The sequence below is a fragment of the Haplochromis burtoni genome, unplaced genomic scaffold (genome assembly GCF_018398535.1).
Source record: "Haplochromis burtoni strain Fernald_Lab_line unplaced genomic scaffold, NCSU_Asbu1 Contig_159, whole genome shotgun sequence".
NCBI lineage: Eukaryota > Metazoa > Chordata > Actinopteri > Cichliformes > Cichlidae > Haplochromis > Haplochromis burtoni.
In genome coordinates this window covers 1,137,796-1,156,053 of record NW_024582520.1, presented here as the reverse complement: position 1 = coordinate 1,156,053, position 18,258 = coordinate 1,137,796, and the positions used below count along the sequence as shown (strand labels likewise).

The 18,258-nt window shown below is 41.2% G+C and overlaps 1 protein-coding gene and 1 long non-coding RNA gene across 3 annotated transcripts in view; one reads left to right on the top strand and one right to left on the bottom strand.

Moving 5' to 3' along the window:
• The window catches only part of aff2 (AF4/FMR2 family, member 2), a 213,120-nt gene that overhangs the window by 12,622 nt on the left and 182,240 nt on the right, over nt 1-18,258 (bottom strand). For both annotated transcript variants that reach the window (XM_042225097.1, XM_042225096.1), the window contains exons 19-22: nt 17,897-18,030; nt 15,563-15,626; nt 14,863-14,999; nt 11,015-11,086 (exon numbers count right to left, since the gene is read on the bottom strand). In XM_042225097.1, coding sequence (XP_042081031.1) covers nt 11,015-11,086; nt 14,863-14,999; nt 15,563-15,626; nt 17,897-18,030 — 407 coding nt within the window. The remainder of the gene's footprint in view (nt 1-11,014; nt 11,087-14,862; nt 15,000-15,562; nt 15,627-17,896; nt 18,031-18,258) is intronic.
• Nucleotides 2,927-10,029, top strand: LOC121815229. The gene is made up of 3 exons (XR_006054906.1): nt 2,927-3,040; nt 5,865-6,085; nt 7,939-10,029. It is a non-coding gene; the product is annotated as an uncharacterized LOC121815229 (long non-coding RNA).

The following is an 18,258-nucleotide window of genomic DNA, read 5'->3' as shown; positions in this document are numbered from 1 at the left end:
CTGTCTAAATGACTCAAGTTTGTGCTGCTTGTGTTTTTGGCCCCTTAAACACACATAGGCTGTACTAGAATGCCACTCGGTAAAGTTTGTAGTAACATAGCAGTGATGTTGTACTTATTGCATCTGCTTCCACTTGAGTTGTCTATTTGCACTACGTATCGATCTGTCAGGTCTGGCAGCCGTAGAATGCATCCTAGTCAAAACTGAAGATTTCAATATTCACATTTTTGTTTCTCTATAGTTAGACTATAAGAATCAGCGTTAATTACTGAAATGAACGTTTAACTTGAGCCACTACCCAACATCGAGAGATTCTTCATGTTAACCAGTAGCATACACACGCTCGGAATCACAGGCCCTTCGGTAGCGTGGGCTGGACGAGAACATACAACAACGATCTAATATTGGAGCAATACATAAACTGCCGAAAAAAAAAAATTATATATAATAATGCTGGATTAATACAGTATTACTAATCACACCCATAGTAATTGAGCATTGCGTGGACAAATTCAATCATATCATAGTGTTTATCTTGTGTGTGTCCATATGACGTGGCTTACTTCAGGGTCTTGACTAAAGTCATCACGATGAAAACTACCAAATAGTTACCAAAGGCAGTCGACAGTATCGTGTTAATGAGGTGGCTGGGTAGTGAAAGCTAGAGTTCACACTTTTGGCATTTGTTTTTGATTACCATAGAGCAACGTCCTGTAATACACATAGCTTGTTTAAAAAGGGCTTTGTGTCTGAAAGAAAGGTAAACATACATTAGCTTTGTTAACATTATTTGTCTATCTTGCTAAGCCTCTTCGGTGCTGGCGCTCCAGTAATGCAATATATAAGGTTTGTGTATTTTTAGTGCTAGTACGTGCTCATCCTGTTTGTGCTGTTAGCAAACTGATACAGCTACATACATTAACAACCCACCTTTCTGTGTGGAGTTTGTATGTTCTCCCCATGTTTGCATGGGTTCTACCTGGGTACTTCCTATCACAGTCCAAAGACATGCAGTTAGCGGGGTCAGGTTAATTCATGACTCTAAATTGCCCAAAGGTGTGAATGTGAGTGCGAATGGATAGAAAAATGTAAATGGATTAAGACAACATATCAGTCAGTTATTGTATGAAAAAATAAGTATGATCTTATACTGATCAGCCACACACTGTTCACCCTGTAGTGTATAATAAAACATTGATATGCAAACTTCTGTTTGATTGAATACAAAGCCACACATATCAACAGTTATTTATCTGATATTAAGCTTTTGATATTATTTCAATGTAACTATACATGTAATGTAAACATACTATAAATAAATAAACATAAATAAAATATAAATAAAAATCACAATGTAGAGCTATCAAAAATGGATATATTCAGTATTTGCTACATTTGATCTTTCTGTAACAAACTTAAAGTGATACAATGTTTAAAGTGTTACAGGTGCGTAAATGCTACAAATGGATCATTTTCGTATTGTGTTACAAATGTAACATTTAGCGATGTTATGTGGCTGCTAGGGGCAGTTGGCATCATTTTATCTAATATAGTTAAGAGCAATGAGCGGGCTAAGCTGTGCCGCAGTACCGGGTCTAGCAGCTCAACTCCTGACTGTGTAGGAGGAGACTGCGGGCAAACTATTTGACTATTTTTTTGCATTATAGTCAAATGAACAGATATCTGTTGGGATCCATGTCTAAATGAATTGTGAGTAAAAAGTACATAATCCCCATGAAACCAGATTTTTATTTTATTTTATTTTTTTTTACACTCACTTTTGTATGAATTAAATAAACAGGATATTGCGCAATAATTACTGAGCTGTAGGGGTTCTAGTTAACCTCCTAGGACCTGGCGTCCACATATGTGGACATCACATTTTGGGTTATTTATTCTAAAATAATAAATTTTGCTCTACAAGGGCCTGATATCCACTTACGAGGACATTATACTGCTACTGTTCTATCGAAATTTTAAACAAATATCCTCATATGTGGCTCTCATTTTTCTTAGAAACAAAAATTGGGTAAAAAAAAATCTGGTGATTCTTTGTTTTTACATTCATCGGGTTCCAATCAGCCCAAATATCAAAGAGAAATTAAAAATTCATGCCATGGAAGAGTTCAGGTCTTAGGAGGTTAAGCTGTACTGTTATTGTAGTACACAGAGACAAATGTGTTGTTTTTCTAATCCATGTTATCATTTTTTATTCTTCATGTCATAGTTTTTTGCTGTATGCAAAATGGCATTTTATTCTAACAGTGGAGGAACGTTTACTTAAAGTGCACTTCAGCACAAGTTTGTTTTTCCAGTCTATTCCTAATCACACAGCTGTGGCTACTCATTAGTTTACAATTAAAGATTTACATTTAAAAACTTGGAGTACAGATCTTCTAAGTTTATTTGCATAAAGAGGTCAAGTTGTTAACTATTTCACAAAAAAACAAAATATTGTTATTTTTTTCTTCACGATCCTTTTATTTTTCTGTGAAACCAACTAATTTGAATTCTTAAAATTCACCAGCATTTTCCTCGTATTATTAATAGTGCAGTGTTTTGGAGGTAGGACTGCACCTGTAATTTGTTTTGTTGTATTTACTGGAATGAATGAGCTGACTCCTTCCTCTACAGCTGGAGAGTTGTAAACAACACTGTTTAATGTCAAAGGAGCTTGCAAAGAAAAGCGTCTGGCTTTAAGTTACTTGAAGACGTTTCACACCTTGGCTCAGGCGATTAGAGGATCATCAGGGGGTCCTTTTGTCCCTCTGTGGGGGATACTCCCACTAGGTTTATATCTGGGACTCTCCACCATTTGACCTTAGAACTGAAGAAGCTTCTCGGATGAGAGGTGAAACGTCTTCAAGCAACTTAAAGAAGTCCAGACGCTTTTCTTTGCAAGCTCCTTTGACTACGATGACCTGGATGACTGAGAACCTTCACAGACACACAACACTGTTTAATACATTTCTGTTTTTGTTATTCAGAATTCAGCCAAGAGTTCCCACCAAGCACCCTCTCCCTGGAGGACCAATGGAAAGTGAGTATACACACACAGACACACACACACACACACACATGCAGTACCCCCCCCCCGCGCACCTTGATAATTGAAAATTTATAATTCACCGGAGCTCTGCAGCAGAATACCGTGTCGACCCTGACAGCCACTTGCTCAAACAAACCTTCAGGAAGCAAATAAAGGGACTGATTTGTTGTAGATGTGAGAAGACTGGAAGGGCTGCTGGGTGTTTGGTGAGAAGGAGTGATGGAGGGAGTGATGATGGATGGAGGAGGAGAGGCGTGGAGGAGCTGCGGATGTGAAGCTAATGAGTTTGGACAGCTATGACGCTGCACAGCAGCAGGACTGGGCTCAGTGTGTGTCTGTGTGTGTGTGTGAGTGGGGGGGGCACTGAATCAGGCACAAGTTGTGGGTCAGCAATGGTCAAGGCCACATCACAGACATTACATCATGTCAGGAGCACACACACACACACACACACAGAGCTGTGCAGGACAGGGAGCAGTTTGCACTAATGTATCCACGTCAAAGCTCTCTGTCACCATTTCTATAGTTTGCTGTAATGCCAATAACAAAACACTGTTAATCTATTTTCCTACACGGTCAATGTAATGAGTTGTTACTCTTTACGTTGACCATGAGTCACATGGGGGTAAAGAACCCACCTCCTTCGAGCATGCCAACAGCTCCACATGAAGAAAAAAGAAAAGATGACGTCTCTCTATTTATGCTCACCCTCATATTTAAAACAAATAAAATACTGATATGATGTTGATAATACCGGTGCTACATTAAAATGGAAAAACAGAAGAGGGGGGGGCACAGGACACAAAGAGAGATTTGAACAGTAACATTGTGACAAGAAAATCTTTGTAACTGGGAATGATTTCCAGACTGGGAAAAATAAATCCTTAAAAATTGTGCTGATGTCTGGCTTTTGATATTTACATAGACAAAGTCCAAAGTCAAAATTCAAAACATGAACACACAGTATAAAAACAATTCTGAGAGCACAATAATTAACCTCGTTCTGACCACATTTGTATGTTGTATTTTTTTGTGTTTATTTTCTTTGGTGGATGTTTTAACAACCACGTACAGTTCGGTCCCACAGACAATCCTGATGTGACCAAAGTGCAGATGTTTTATAAACGTTTTGCACTGTTTTAGGAATTAAAGACATTTTTCTAATAAGTCCCACATTTTCAGAGGCTGAAAGTAAAAGGCTGCTCTATTGGATCGAGCTGTCCAGTTTTTAAGCCTCTAAAATCAGGGATTGTTTATCCTTATCCAGGGTCACAGTTGAGTTAGCATCTATCCTAGCTGTTATAAGATGTTAGGCAGGGACAGCCTGGACAGGTTGAGTATATCACAGTAACTCCTAAACAGTTTATGCAAAATCCTTGTAAAACAAGGTGTTTTACAAGGATTTAAGTCGGCACTTAAATCCATCGTGGTAGATAAGTACAAAAATCCTGCTTTAACCTTCGTTTAGCTCCTTGCATCCGTCCCCTTATATGTACGCGTCTGTCTCTCGTAAGCAAACATGTCTGTGTGCTGAGGTCGGATATTTGATATGGATTTCTGTGTGTCTTGTTTTACTTACTCAGGAGGTCCATCAGCATTTTTCAGCTGATTGTTTTGGATGTGAGGCCACACTTAAAAAATGATTTGGTTCGGTCTCATCTGTTGCTGTTTTTGCCGTTCCAGCTGTAAACACACAACATTGGCAAACCACGGATAAAAAGTCAGACTTTCGCTTAGAGTCGTTGATGACAGAGCTAAAGGGAGACAGAATTTTAGACCTACATTCATCTGGTGACCAGCAGCACAGCTGCAAATCAATTTTAATGCTGCTCTGCGGGCAGTGGAACAAGCTATAAACACCACACTGACAACAAATGGCCAGAAAAACATAATAAGAGCAGCTTTAAAAATCACACTGACAGTATTGTTGCAAATAGTTTCCTTCTTATTCCCTGCTGCCTTCTGTAATGTGACAATATTTGACTTTTCTTGCAAAACCTAGAGACGGTTTAAAAGATGGAAGTAGTTCCGGTCCAACAAGCGAAGTGCTTTTAATCTAATGTCCAGCAGGGGTCGCCTCCCCTGGTTACAAAAAGAAGACATCGTTGAGTTTAGTAAACACTTTCCTGATTTGGCTCATTCACTGGTTTCCAGTATTATAGTTAAGCTACTTTCAGCTGGTCCCTTTTCACACCACAGCAGGAAGCTCCACACCACATCCACTTCCTAAGACAACCCCAAAGAGGATTTGTGTGTCCTGCTGGAATCAAACCAGCAACCTTTTCCTTATCAAACAAATGTGCTAACCACTTCCTGGTATAATAGAATAAAAATGTATTAAGTAATTGTATAATTTCATTTTTAAAACCGTGGTCTTTATTAGAGTCTGAAGGCTGGATTATCCAGCATGTGTCTGTTAGTCGTGCCAATGGGCACTCGCTGTCCTGGCTTTCAAAGTCAAACTCGCACTCATCACAGCTGGTTTTAAAGCAGCAAGAAGGCGAGGGGGAAAATCTCCAGCTCAAGCCTTCAAAACAGGACTTCTCCATGAGAGATGTCATGAGAGATGGAAACATTCATCTTTTATACTGTCTGTAGCAAAACTGCTCGACTGCAACTACAGCATCTATCACATCTAACTTGAGTTAAGATCACAAGCCGGTCACTTGTTGACCGCCTGACATATAAATTATACAAACAGCACAGACATTGTAATAATTATTAAACTGAGGTAAAAACAGTGAAAAGTCTTTTTTATGGCATACAGGAGCTCCCTGTGATGTCACTGGGACTTATTGCATTTCCATATTTTCAGGGTCAACGGGACTCCGTCTCCTCTGTCGCTTAGCCCTTCTCCAGCCAGCAACGGAGGAGGAGCGGGAGGAGGATCCGGAGGTGCACCGGGGTCATCGGGCAGCGTGGCAATTCCCCAGCGGATTCACCACATGGCTGCCAGTCACGTTAACATCACAAACAACATCCTGCGGAGCTACGAACACTGGGAGACGTCTGACAGACTGGCCGCTGAGAGCCAAGGTAGGACGGCACAAGAGCGCGTACTGCTGGATGTATTTTCACATGGGCGCCAATACGCTGCTGAATATTTACTGTCACCACCGCAAGTTCATATCTCTAACATCTGGATACATGATGATTAACATGACAGGCATGCAAAGTATGCCATGTACATGTGACTCATACATGTGGTAAAGGAGTCAGTTTGAGTAAAACAGCTTTACTCACGTGTTGAAGATACTGAGAAAGACTGCTGAACACATAAAAACTTTCAGCAGGAGTTTTTGTTTTATTTTTATTTCTTATTTATTTCTTATTATTTATTTGATCCTCTCTGTGAGCTCTTTGCAGAGGTTTTAGCCATAGACTGTATATCAAAAATGGGTACCAACAATGAAGCCAGTGTCGGCCAGCAGGGGGCGACTGCATGGTTGTAGGTGTGGTTCTATGAGAACACCCCCTGCTTCTACTTGGTCTACGACCTCTGTAAAGACTTTGTGTAAATTATGGTTACACAAAGCAGAATATGTTATCAGTCACAAAGGTCAATGAAGGATCACAAACAGGCCGGCCAATCTTAAGATTTACAAGTTGCTACCATGCTGGAGCGCTGAGTGGAAGTACTCATTTTTCATTTATATCCAACTTACTGTGGAGGTTTTCTTGTTGTATTTTTTAGACTAAAGGCCTTTACACACCGGAAACCTAAAACCTGTCCAAATATTTTATGTGTTAAAGTTGTTTTTCGGATTTGGCTATTCTTAATGGAGCCATTCACACCGAATGGTCGAACTTGCAGCATTTCTTTTTTTGGACCAAGCTTGATTTTTCAGATTTGATTTTTAGGATGCGAGTAAAAAGATCAGACCAATCAGGTCGCTGCGTTTGGTAACAAGTGCACTCATAGCTCAGAACTTGCACCAGTACTAAATATACAAATAGTAAAATAATACTGTTTTATTCAGACACACAGCTAGATGCTGCTCCGGGCCAGTCCATTCTTAGAAATGACTTTTCTGTCCCATCAGATCAGCTCAGCTGCCCCACTGATATCCTGAAATATGAACCAAAGCACTCCTGGATCAAACCATGAAATCCTCCCCCTGCTGCCTTCTCTTGAGAATTAAATGAACCCAAAATCATCTCAGTTTCTTCCTTTTGTTTTTAGAAATATAAGGACCAGCTCATCATCGCTCGATGTCGACTTCATCTTTTGTTATAGTGCGGGTTTTTTTGGTTTTGGTTTTGAAGACAAAAATACAACGTGTTCGGTGTAATTCTGAATTTCTCCATTTGCAACGACCTTAAGACTAAAAGCTAGTCTACACTGGTGTCCACAAAAAACAATTTGAGCTGATGTTGTAAGCAACAACCACAGAAAGTGACATTTGGTGATTTAAAGTGTTGACGGGCAAAATAATCCCAAATTAAATTTTCCTCAGCTCACAAACGTGTGTTTGAAGCAACTACCAATTAGAGTGAAGGATACCACTGATTGGCAAATGAGAGAGTGGTTAATATGTTAGGTTACCGTGGCAACCAGGGTCTGTAACGTCTACCAGTTACCAACCAACCAGCACCAAACCGATTTGTGATGAGTTGCTTCCTGTGTGGTCGCCCGTATAAACATGAGCTGTATGAAAGTGAATGTTAAAGCTCTTAAAACCTTTGCAGAGAAATGTTCACTAGTCGACTAGTGAAAACAGACGCCAGGCGTGGCTTGTAGGACCAGCAATGAAGAAAGAACGAGCCTGACTTTTGCCCCATGTTGCCCACAGCTCCACTGGAAAAACACCAGCTGTAGTTTGTGTGTTTCATTTAAGCACAGAGGCGCTCTCAGTAACACTGTCTGTCTCCCTCCTTCCCTCCCGTAGATTTCTTCCAGGAGCTGGACTCTGTGATGGAGCCGTTGAGTCAGCAGAGCAGCATGACAGAGCTGGTTCGCTACGTAAGGCAGGGACTGCACTGGCTCCGCATAGAGGCTCACCTGCTGTGAAGACTGGACTAGAGCCAACATTAAGAAAAAGAAGAAATGGGCTGGGAGCTAGAACTCAAGTGAGATGAGACCCAGAACGATGCTTCAGTTCCCACTGGGATCCTTTGAATGTCTTTACACCATGCATGGTAATATAATGGCTTACACCAGGTGGATTAATTGGGCTGAAATCACCTTTAATTAGGAGTGAACAGTAACTAAGTTTGGGAATTTCAGCTGTGAACCACAGAATACAAATGATCATATTAACAATTTGGCTGATGCTGCTTTTTTGGGGGGGAGCAACAGTATACAAGTGATTGTAGCTTTAACTCCTGAAGGGAATGCACATGTTCCCAACCTCATCTCCCAGTTTCACTGAGATGGGTTCATTCTCCAACAGACAAGTGTGAGGCTGAATGTAGGGAAAGAGCCTCAACAGAGGCTCACCTCTACCAGCAGTGGACCAGAAATGTGTCAATGATTAGGAAAGAATTAAAGCTTTAGGCTGATATTGATCCAAGTGGAAGAGTACCAGTCCAATCTATTAGTTAGGGACCACACTGGTAAAGAGGCTCAGCTACAACCACTAATGGAGGCTAAATTCATTACACTTCTTTTATTTCACTCCATCTTCAGTCTTTAAAGAGGGATCCTCAACAACCAACCAAAAGCTAGAACCTGCAGTTATTAGTTAGTACAGAGTTACTTTATTACATTTAAAGCCTCAGTCACACTAGAGAAAACAGGACAGCTATCTGTTTGTGACGGGGAGGATCACCTGTTGATCGGTGATTGCACTGAACTTGTTCCACTTACAGTGAGTCGGTGCAATCAGCTGGTTGCCCAGAGATTGAGCAGCACTCAACCTCTGCTTCACCACTTCCAGTTGCAAGGCAGTTGCACAAGTTGACAGGTTGCCTGTCGAGCAGCAACCTGTCTCCAAACAGAGTGCAACTCAGACTGACTGCAGTCGCTCTCAGACAGATTCGATTATTGCAATCAGTCTGCACAGATGAGCACAACTTGACATATTTGCGACAGGGAACTCGGCTCAAATGGTTGTTGCATTCTGCTTATATTCCTACATCAAAGCAAGACTGCCGAGCCCCCACATCAGGAGCTACGTGACTTTTGCTGGAGGAATTTCTGAGTTCCTGTTTCCAGTCTATGATCTTCTGCAGTTCATGTCAATTTGTGTGCCTGTAGACGGCAACATATTTGTGACAGATGGCAACAGATTTGATATTTTCACCGATTTATTGCCATTAATCCATGTATTATCACAAACAGATTGCACATATTTGCCAGCTTGACCCAGTTCACAATCGCAAAGTGACTCCCTGTTTTTCACCATCGTATTCCACCAAAGTAGGAGACTGAGCAGTCGGACACCTGGTCGCCATTTTCAGAGCAACCGTTTCAGAGTTTCCCTAGTGTGACTGTAGTGTGACGTGATGACATTTCGGTTTAGTAAAAATATCTATTACTCTGGTTTAATTTGGGAGTAAAGAAGTTAAACTGTTACTCTCAACAATGGCAAAATTAACTTATTGGCAGTTCAGGAAGAACCTTTATGCCACATTTAATTTCTGAAAAGCACACAGTGCAGTTGGGTTTTGTGTTTCTCCTCAGTATCACACAGACAGTCTAACCCACTCCCACCAGGCAAAGCCCGAGATTCACACAGTTTAAACAAACGAGCACTAGCAAAAAGGGAATCCTTCCTAATGAGATTTTTGTATTTAAATGAGGATCTTTTGACCAAATAAAATTGTAAACTACATTACAGGTACAATAGGGCAAAGCTTCAAAAATATCTAAAGTCTTGTAGTATAAGTTGAAGTTTCAGTTTTGTGGGCTACCAGAACAAACATCCAGTTTGCTGGACCTACAAATAAGGGCTTTCTTCCATCACATAAAGCATCTGTCTGGTTCTTCTCTTGCTGGTTATGAGCTTTTGTGAAATTCCACTCAGTTCTAGTTCCCATAGTAAGAACCGAAAGCACTGTACCGAACGGTTCGATATCCATACGAGTATCGTTGCACCCTAGAAAATACATGTGACATGTGGTGCAGTAGCTAGCACTGATGCCTCACAGCAAGATCAGTAGATCACTACTCTCAGTACAAATCAGTGTCGTCTGCAAACATCATAATCCACAAAAACTCCTGCCTGTCCACCAAAATGTTATCATTTAAATCTCAATTGTTTGTTCATTTTAGTGACACCATATTTTTTTATTGTCACGTAAATATTACAGTACTTTCACGTCCATGATGTAACACATTCTTGCTACTGAATACCTTTTTGCATATGCGACATTCCTCTTTGTTAAACCGTTGTTGCAGACAAATAAAGTATAAGTACATCTAAAAACAAACACCAAGCTGTGTGTTGCAGGGAACAGCTGTGATTGGCACGCCATCATGCGGTGATTTGGGGAGCGCTTGATTTTCTTTTACTTTTTGCATTCTATTGGTCAAGTACTGACCAATAGAACGTGATCGAGATTAACATGAGACTGATTGTGCAGTCCCCTTAATTTTTTTGAGTGTACCGTATTTTCTGCACTATAAGGTGCACTTAAAATCCTTAAATTTTCTCAAAAAACGACAGTGCGCCTTATAATCCGGTGCATCTTATGGTCTGAAAAATACGGTAGTTGTCACAACGCTGACTTAAAAAGTAGCCAGCGTGCTCTTTTCTTACAAAAACCTGGCCAGGTGCAGTCAAATGACCAAACAAGGAGTGCATGACTGAAAGGGGCTTAAGTCAGATAATATGATACGGTGCTTTGATACTGTTTAGTTTCGCTTAATGTGCCTTATGGTCTGAAAAATACGGTATATACTTTTTCAGGTAACTGTAATTTTTTTAAACATTTTTCTAAATATATTTATTTTAGACAGCAGACATACTTTACATGATTCATTACACACACACACGCACAGACAGTGAAAGTGTATTGTACCACAACACGGCGAGTTTCTTCTCAGGGATGGTGGCTAAATGGCTGGTGAAGTTCTTCAACCTCATGGCATACCTGCAGTGGAGAGATGCTCATTACTCATCGATTGTCAAAACAGAACTCTGAATTTTACAAAAAGCAGATGCATATATACCCAAGTGCTGCTCTTCACTTAGTGATCAATTCTTCCAGTTTACCAGCAGCCAACTGAAACGCTCTGAATTGTTTGTAGGCAAAACAAAGTTAACTTTCTCTAACGCTGTGGGAGATACAATGCTCCTTTTGGCCAGCCCTCTCTGTTCAGCACAACACTTTATCAGTCAGAATCAAATTCAGCCATCATGAATGAGAGTTCATTGATCCCTGAAGGGAAACTCCGTCCTTTCCTTCTCTCAGGGAGTTCAGAGGTCAGAGTGACTGCAGCTGCTAAAAAGTCTGTGTTTTGCTCAAGGACCCTACAGCAGAATAGATGAGTGCAGGCAAGCAGATCTTGAACCTGAGCACTTGAGTTAAAAGACTCTGTCCCACTACACAATCCTCCTCACAACAAGTCAACCTTCAGACTTAGCAGTCATCAGTTATTCTCAGTTTGCTCTCTTATAGTTACACTCAGCAGCTCTCCAAAGATGAAAACCTGCAGAGATCCTGCAAGGCAACAGATAATACTTCTGTGGATGTTTTTATTTAAAAATGTTGGGCCTTTTGACAGACAAAAAGGTGACGATACACCACCTTCAATATACTCACAAATCACGTATCCGTGAATCGAGGTACCTCAGAGTAGACCGAGCCTATAGTCCACATTTTTTAGAGTTTATAGTCATAAACTCTAGCTATAGTCAAATCTAAGGTTAGAGTTTAGAAGAACATACAGCTGCTGTGGTATGGTTTACGTTATAATTATATTATATAATTATACTTACGTTCAGCACCTATCACATCAGTGGCTTTACATCAGGGATGTCAAAATCATTTTGGAGTCTTTGCTGGGCCAATTCTAGCCCCCAAGCCTTATATTTACAGTGGGGCAAAAAAGTATTTAGTCAGCCACCGATTGTGCAAGTTCCCCCACTTAAAATGATGACAGAGGTCAGTAATTTGCACCAGAGGTACACTTCAACTGTGAGAGACAGAATGTGAAAAAAAAATCCATGAATCCACATGGTAGGATTTGTAAAGAATTTATTCGTAAATCAGGGTGGAAAATAAGTATTTGGTCACCTCAAACAAGGAAAATCTCTGGCTCTCACAGACCTGTAACGTCTTCTGTAAGAAGCTTTTCTGTCCCCCACTCGTTACCTGTATGAATGGCACCTGTTTGAACTCATCATCTGTATAAAAGACACCTGTCCACAGCCTCAAACAGTCAGACTCCAAACTCCGCCATGGCCAAGACCAAAGAGCTTTCGAAGGACACCAGGAAAAGTATTGTAGACCTGCACCAGACTGGGAAGAGTGAATCTACAATAGGCAAGCAGCTTGGTGTGAAAAAATCAACTGTGGGAGCAATCATCAGAAAATGGAAGACATACAAGACCACTGATAATCTCCCTCGATCTGGGGCTCCACGCAAGATCTCATCCCGTGGGGTCAAAATGATCATGAGAACGGTGAGCAAAGATCCCAGAACCACACGGGGGGACCTGGTGAATGACCTGCAGAGAGCTGGGACCAAAGTAACAAAGGTCACCATCAGTAACACACTACAACGGCAGGGAATCAAATCCCGCAGTGCCAGACGTGTTCCGCTGCTGAAGCCAGTGCATGTCCAGGCCCGTCTGAAGTTTGCCAGAGAGCACATGGATGATACAGCAGAGGATTGGGAGAATGTCATGTGGTCAGATGAAACCAAAGTAGAACTTTTTGGTATAAACTCAACTCGTCGTGTTTGGAGGAAGAAGAATACTGAGTTGCATCCCAAGAACACCATACCTACTGTGAAGCATGGGGGTGGAAACATCATGCTATGGGGCTGTTTTTCTGCCAAGGGGACAGGACGACTGATCCGTGTTAAGGACAGAATGAATGGGGCCATGTATCGTGAGATTTTGAGCCAAAACCTCCTTCCATCAGTGAGAACTTTGAAGATGAAACGAGGCTGGGTCTTCCAACATGACAATGATCCAAAACATTGAGAGAGTGCCATTGAGAGCATCCTCACTGGATGCATCACCACCTGGTATGGCAACAGCACCGCCTACAACTGCAAAGCTCTCCAGCGAGTAGTGCGGTGCTCTGAACGGATAATTGGAGGTGAGCTTCCCTCCCTCCAAGACATCTACAGGAAGCGCTGCCTGAGGAAAGCGGGGAGGATCATCAAGGACTCCAGTCACCCCAGCCATAAACTGTTCAGACTGCTTCCATCAGGAAGGAGGTTCTGCAGCATCCGGTCCCGTACCAGCAGACTGAGAGACAGCTTCTTCCATCAGGCCATCAGACTGCTGAACACGTCATAGACACCTCAGCTTCACTACTGGAACTTTAACATTATGCACTCCATACTGTACAGTAATGCCACTGTTTTGCACATGTCTCAACTCTGTATATTTTTATATATTTTATTTATTGTTTACTCTATTTAATTTGTAAAATATGTGTACACACACACACACACACACACACACACAGAAAGCACATAGAAACAAATATTTAGTATACACATCCAGAAATGCATATACTATTTATATTGTACATATATTTATTAGTTCTCAGATGTAGCCATTCTTATTTTGCTTGTTTACATTATTGTATTTTGCACAACTCTGTTGCTTGTGAAGCTCGCACACAAGAATTTCACTCACATGTGCTGTACCAATGTACCTGCACATGTGATGTGACAATAAAAGTGATTTGATTTTGATTTGATTTGAAACACACCGCCCGGGCAACAAAGGAGTGGCTCCGTAAGAAGCATTTGAAAGTCCTGGAGTGGCCTAGCCAGTCTCCAGACCTCAACCCCTACTGGTGTAGCTTGCCATCACCAGTGTGTGAATGTGTGTGTGAATGGGTGGATGACAGGTTGTGTAAAGCGCTTTGGGGTCCTTAGGGACTAGAAAAGCGCTGTACAAATACAGGCCATTTACCAGGCCTTTAATCCCATAGAAAATCTGTGGCGGGAGTTGAAAGTCCGTGTTGCTCGGCGACAGCCCCAAAACATCACTGCTCTCGAGAAGATCTGCATGGAGGAATGGGCCAAAATACCAGCTACTGTGTGTGCAAACCTGGTAAAGACCTATAGTAAACGTTTGACCTCTGTTATTGCCAACAAAGGTTATGTTACAAAGTATTGAGTTGTATTTTGTTATTGACCAAATACTTATTTTCCACCCTGATTTACGAATAAATTCTTTACAAATCCTACCATGTGGATTCATGGATTTTTTTTTCACATTCTGTCTCTCACAGTTGAAGTGTACCTCTGGTGCAAATTACTGACCTCTGTCATCATTTTAGGTGGGGGAACTTGCACAATCGGTGGCTGACTAAATACTTTTTTGCCCCACTGTAACATCCCCTCTTTATATAATAATGCTGTGAGGTCAAAGCTGGTGATGACCCTAACCCTACTCTTTACTCTATTGTGTCAGAATATGTAACTTTTGTTTCAGAATTGTTCTCCTTACTCTTGGCAATCATGGGACAAAGAAAATAATCACTCTGACTGAAACACGTGAAAAACTAGTAACATTTTTTCTCAAACAGTCCTCGCTTTTCTCCCAATCACAGGGTTTCACCAGGTGCTACACTGCTTTGAATGAAGCTTTTCAAAATAAAATCACTGATCAATTCTGTTCTACTAACCTGTTAAGAAACTAGAGAGCGTTTATTGATGTTTTTCTGTCCATCCCTACCTGATTAGTTCCACAGTCTCAGAGTACATTGTATATGGTGATTTGGCCTCTAGTGGATCTCGCTCCATAGCATTTCCACACTCTATGAAAGACAGAGCGCCGTCTGCGTAGTTCACTGCTTTCCCAAATTTGTCCATCTGCAGACAGAGGACAGGAAAGGAAAGAAAACAGGAAACAAATGTGAAATGAAAGGAGATGTAACAGAGAGAGAGAGGAAGGAAATGTGACTAAGCGGTAGAATAAGCGACGGCTTGACGGCATTGTGGCAGAAGCACGGCAGCCTCTTTGAATAATCTCCCACTAAGATGCAAATCCCTAGATAAATCTGAGGAAACAACTCGTAAACATAAGATAAATACCAAGTTAAATAAATCTCATTTCATTGTTTGTGTGTGTGGGGTGGGTGGGGGGGGTCCAATAATTCTTTTGATATTCTATAATCTTGCAGACATCATCAGTCCTTGAATGCAATGTCCCCTTAGAGACAAATGGTGCAATAAATAACACAAATTATACAGTACGGTCCTTGGTACCAAATAGATTTTCATTCTACTGAGACTTACAGTGCACACATAATTGCAGTCTAGACTGTAGATGTTAACATTGTGTGTTTCTGCTTTCACTGTCTGTCTGCCTCGTGTCGTTAGCACAGAGGGCTGAAGGTGTGCGTCTACCTGAACTGGGTCACGCAACATCTTACCAAAGCATCAGCCTTGTGCTTCAGTCTCTTGGCCTCCTGCATGTAGAAGTCAGCACTGTGGACCCTGCAAACATAATGGTGACAAATAATACAGACCATAAAGAGCATGTGTGCGCTGACATGTTGTTTAACAAAACCTGAAAACAACACCCTGCATCACTGAGACAGATTTGCATAATCACGGACTACAAGTAGCTCGCAGTGAGCTACACACAGTCATCTACTTAGGTATACATACCTCAGGCTTAGTGTAACCTTAGTATAGCAACAAGACATGTTGTTTCATGAATAATGCAGAAGCCTTTTGGGACAAATATCCAAGATGATGTATCATCTTTCAATGTTAACACACATCTGGACAAATGATAAGGCTGCTACAGCTTTCCCCATCCACATACACTAACAGGCGAGTGTCTAGCCTTTAGCTGAAGTTGTAGTAAATAAGGTAAGTTTTGTTACAACAGAGGGTCGTACGACCAGAGAACCAAATCAGGGTTGAGCAGCAAGGACTGAAGATATTCTGTAAAGAGCTATGAAGAGCAGTTATGCGTGGCCGATAAAGTTGATTGTGACAGGACACTCGGTCGTCACTATGACCTTAACCCTTGAGCATGAAATACTAATAGGTGCAACTGAAGGTTTGGGCCAAAGTGGAAGAAATTTCCTCAATGTGTTTCTGAGACATCAAGGCCGTGAGAACCAGAGAGCAGGACTGCAACTGCTGCCTCTGGCAAGCAGGCATGAACTTCCCCAGTAGCACAGCTAAGAACTGCACAGCAGCTAACACGATCTAGCAATAACTTACAGTTAGGCCTATGGAGTTTTATAATGCCTTTCAGTTTAAATACAAAATTGTTATAAACATGTAATAACAGATGTCGCCTTGTGATCCCATTCTTATCTGTTATAAGTTTCCTGCTGTTCAACAGTCCTGGATCTTTTTCCCATTTCATGATGTGTCAGATGTTTTCAGTTGATGATATATCTGGACTGGAGGCTGGCCAGTTCACTACAATGAAATCATACTGTTGTAATAGATGCAGTTGGGGGTGTTTAAGTTTAAACACTTAATATGTTTCTTTGTTCTCCTTGCTTTGTTGAGAAACCTTTGCAAGAAACCTGATGTCTAGAATCCATGGTCCTCACCAAAGAGTGTGTTTCCTCCTTTAATAATGGTTTGTCTGGCTTTTACTACAGCTGTCTTCAACTGTTGTTTTTGTTTTTCTGGACTGAACTTTGCCTTTCTTTACACTCTAAAACTGGGTTGCTTTGTTGCTGGTATCTGGCAGGTTATTGCTCATTTGTCCTGCTTAGCACCATCTAGTCAGCACTGCCTCATTTGGCAGAATCTGAGCTGAAAATAAAACTTTACCTGCCTGCTTCTGTCACTTCATCAACACAAACACTCATGGCCCAGTACCATTTGGAGCCATGCTCATGTCTCATACTGCCTCCACAGTCCAATCTATCTTTTCTATTGCTGAGGCTTATGAATGGTTTGCACCTTGTAATGAACCCTCTGTATTTGCTTTTGTGAAGTCTCTGCTTTATTACAGACTTGAATAATATTACTCACTCCTACCTCCTAGGCAGCGTTCTTCATTTGGATGTGTGTTGTTTTCTTTACAATATAAAGAATCCTGTAATCACACAGTCCACTTTTTATATCGTCAAGCTCATGAGTGCGTTATCTTTTTTATCAGAACCTACAACACAGTGCGTCCTGATTTTAACACTCCTAGTATTCCCGGTATTTCTGAGACGGATTAGTTTTGTTTTTGGAGACAGCCAGTTCCTCATCTGATCATGGAATCAGTGTTAACAGACCTCTCTGCACTGAATCATACTTGTTATTAACCTCTGTCTCTCTTCCACAGCATGTCTTTATCCTGTCTTCCTTCTCTCACCCCAACTGGTCGCAGCAGATGGCCCCGCCCCTCCCTGAGCCTGGTTCTGCCGGAGGTTTCTTCCTGTTAAAAGGGAGTTTTTCCTTCCCACTGTCGCCAGAGTGCTTGCTCATAGGGGGTCATGTGATAGTTGGGTTTTTCTCTGTATGTATTATTGTAGGATCTACCATACAATATAAAGCACCATGAGGCGACTGTTGTTGTGATTTGGCATGGGGAAATTCCTCTCTGCATTCAACCCACTCACTCAGTGAAGCAGTCAAAGTCTAAACTTTATGCTCATATTCATCAGAAACTATAATTTGGATATTTTTTGTAAAACAGCTAAAATGATACAAAATATGTTAAAAAATAAAAAAATATGTATCCAACGGTATAAACAATCAAATGTTTGTAAGTGCACATCGTGGTGTGTGCTTTTACTTACGTGTCACTGAATGAGAGTTTGGGCCTGCGGGGTTCTGCGGGGTCCATCAGGGGTTCCGACCAAACCTCCGAGTCTGAATGACCGTTGGTATGGTAACCGTCTCCACAGGGCTTCTCGCCATGGGAATCCATTTCCTGTAGTAGAGAGGTTTTTGAAGTATATGCTTCCAACAGTCTTAATTAAGTTTATATTGTGTGGCTTTCAGTGACCACCTACTTAAACTTGAGCACTGGCATCTGATTCACACTGACAGATTTAAACTTTGCTATTTACCGATAGCAGCTGTATTGAGCAGGAATGAGATGTGGTCACCCTTTCCTACAGTCTTCCTTAGATATAGCATCGTCATAATCTACTATGAC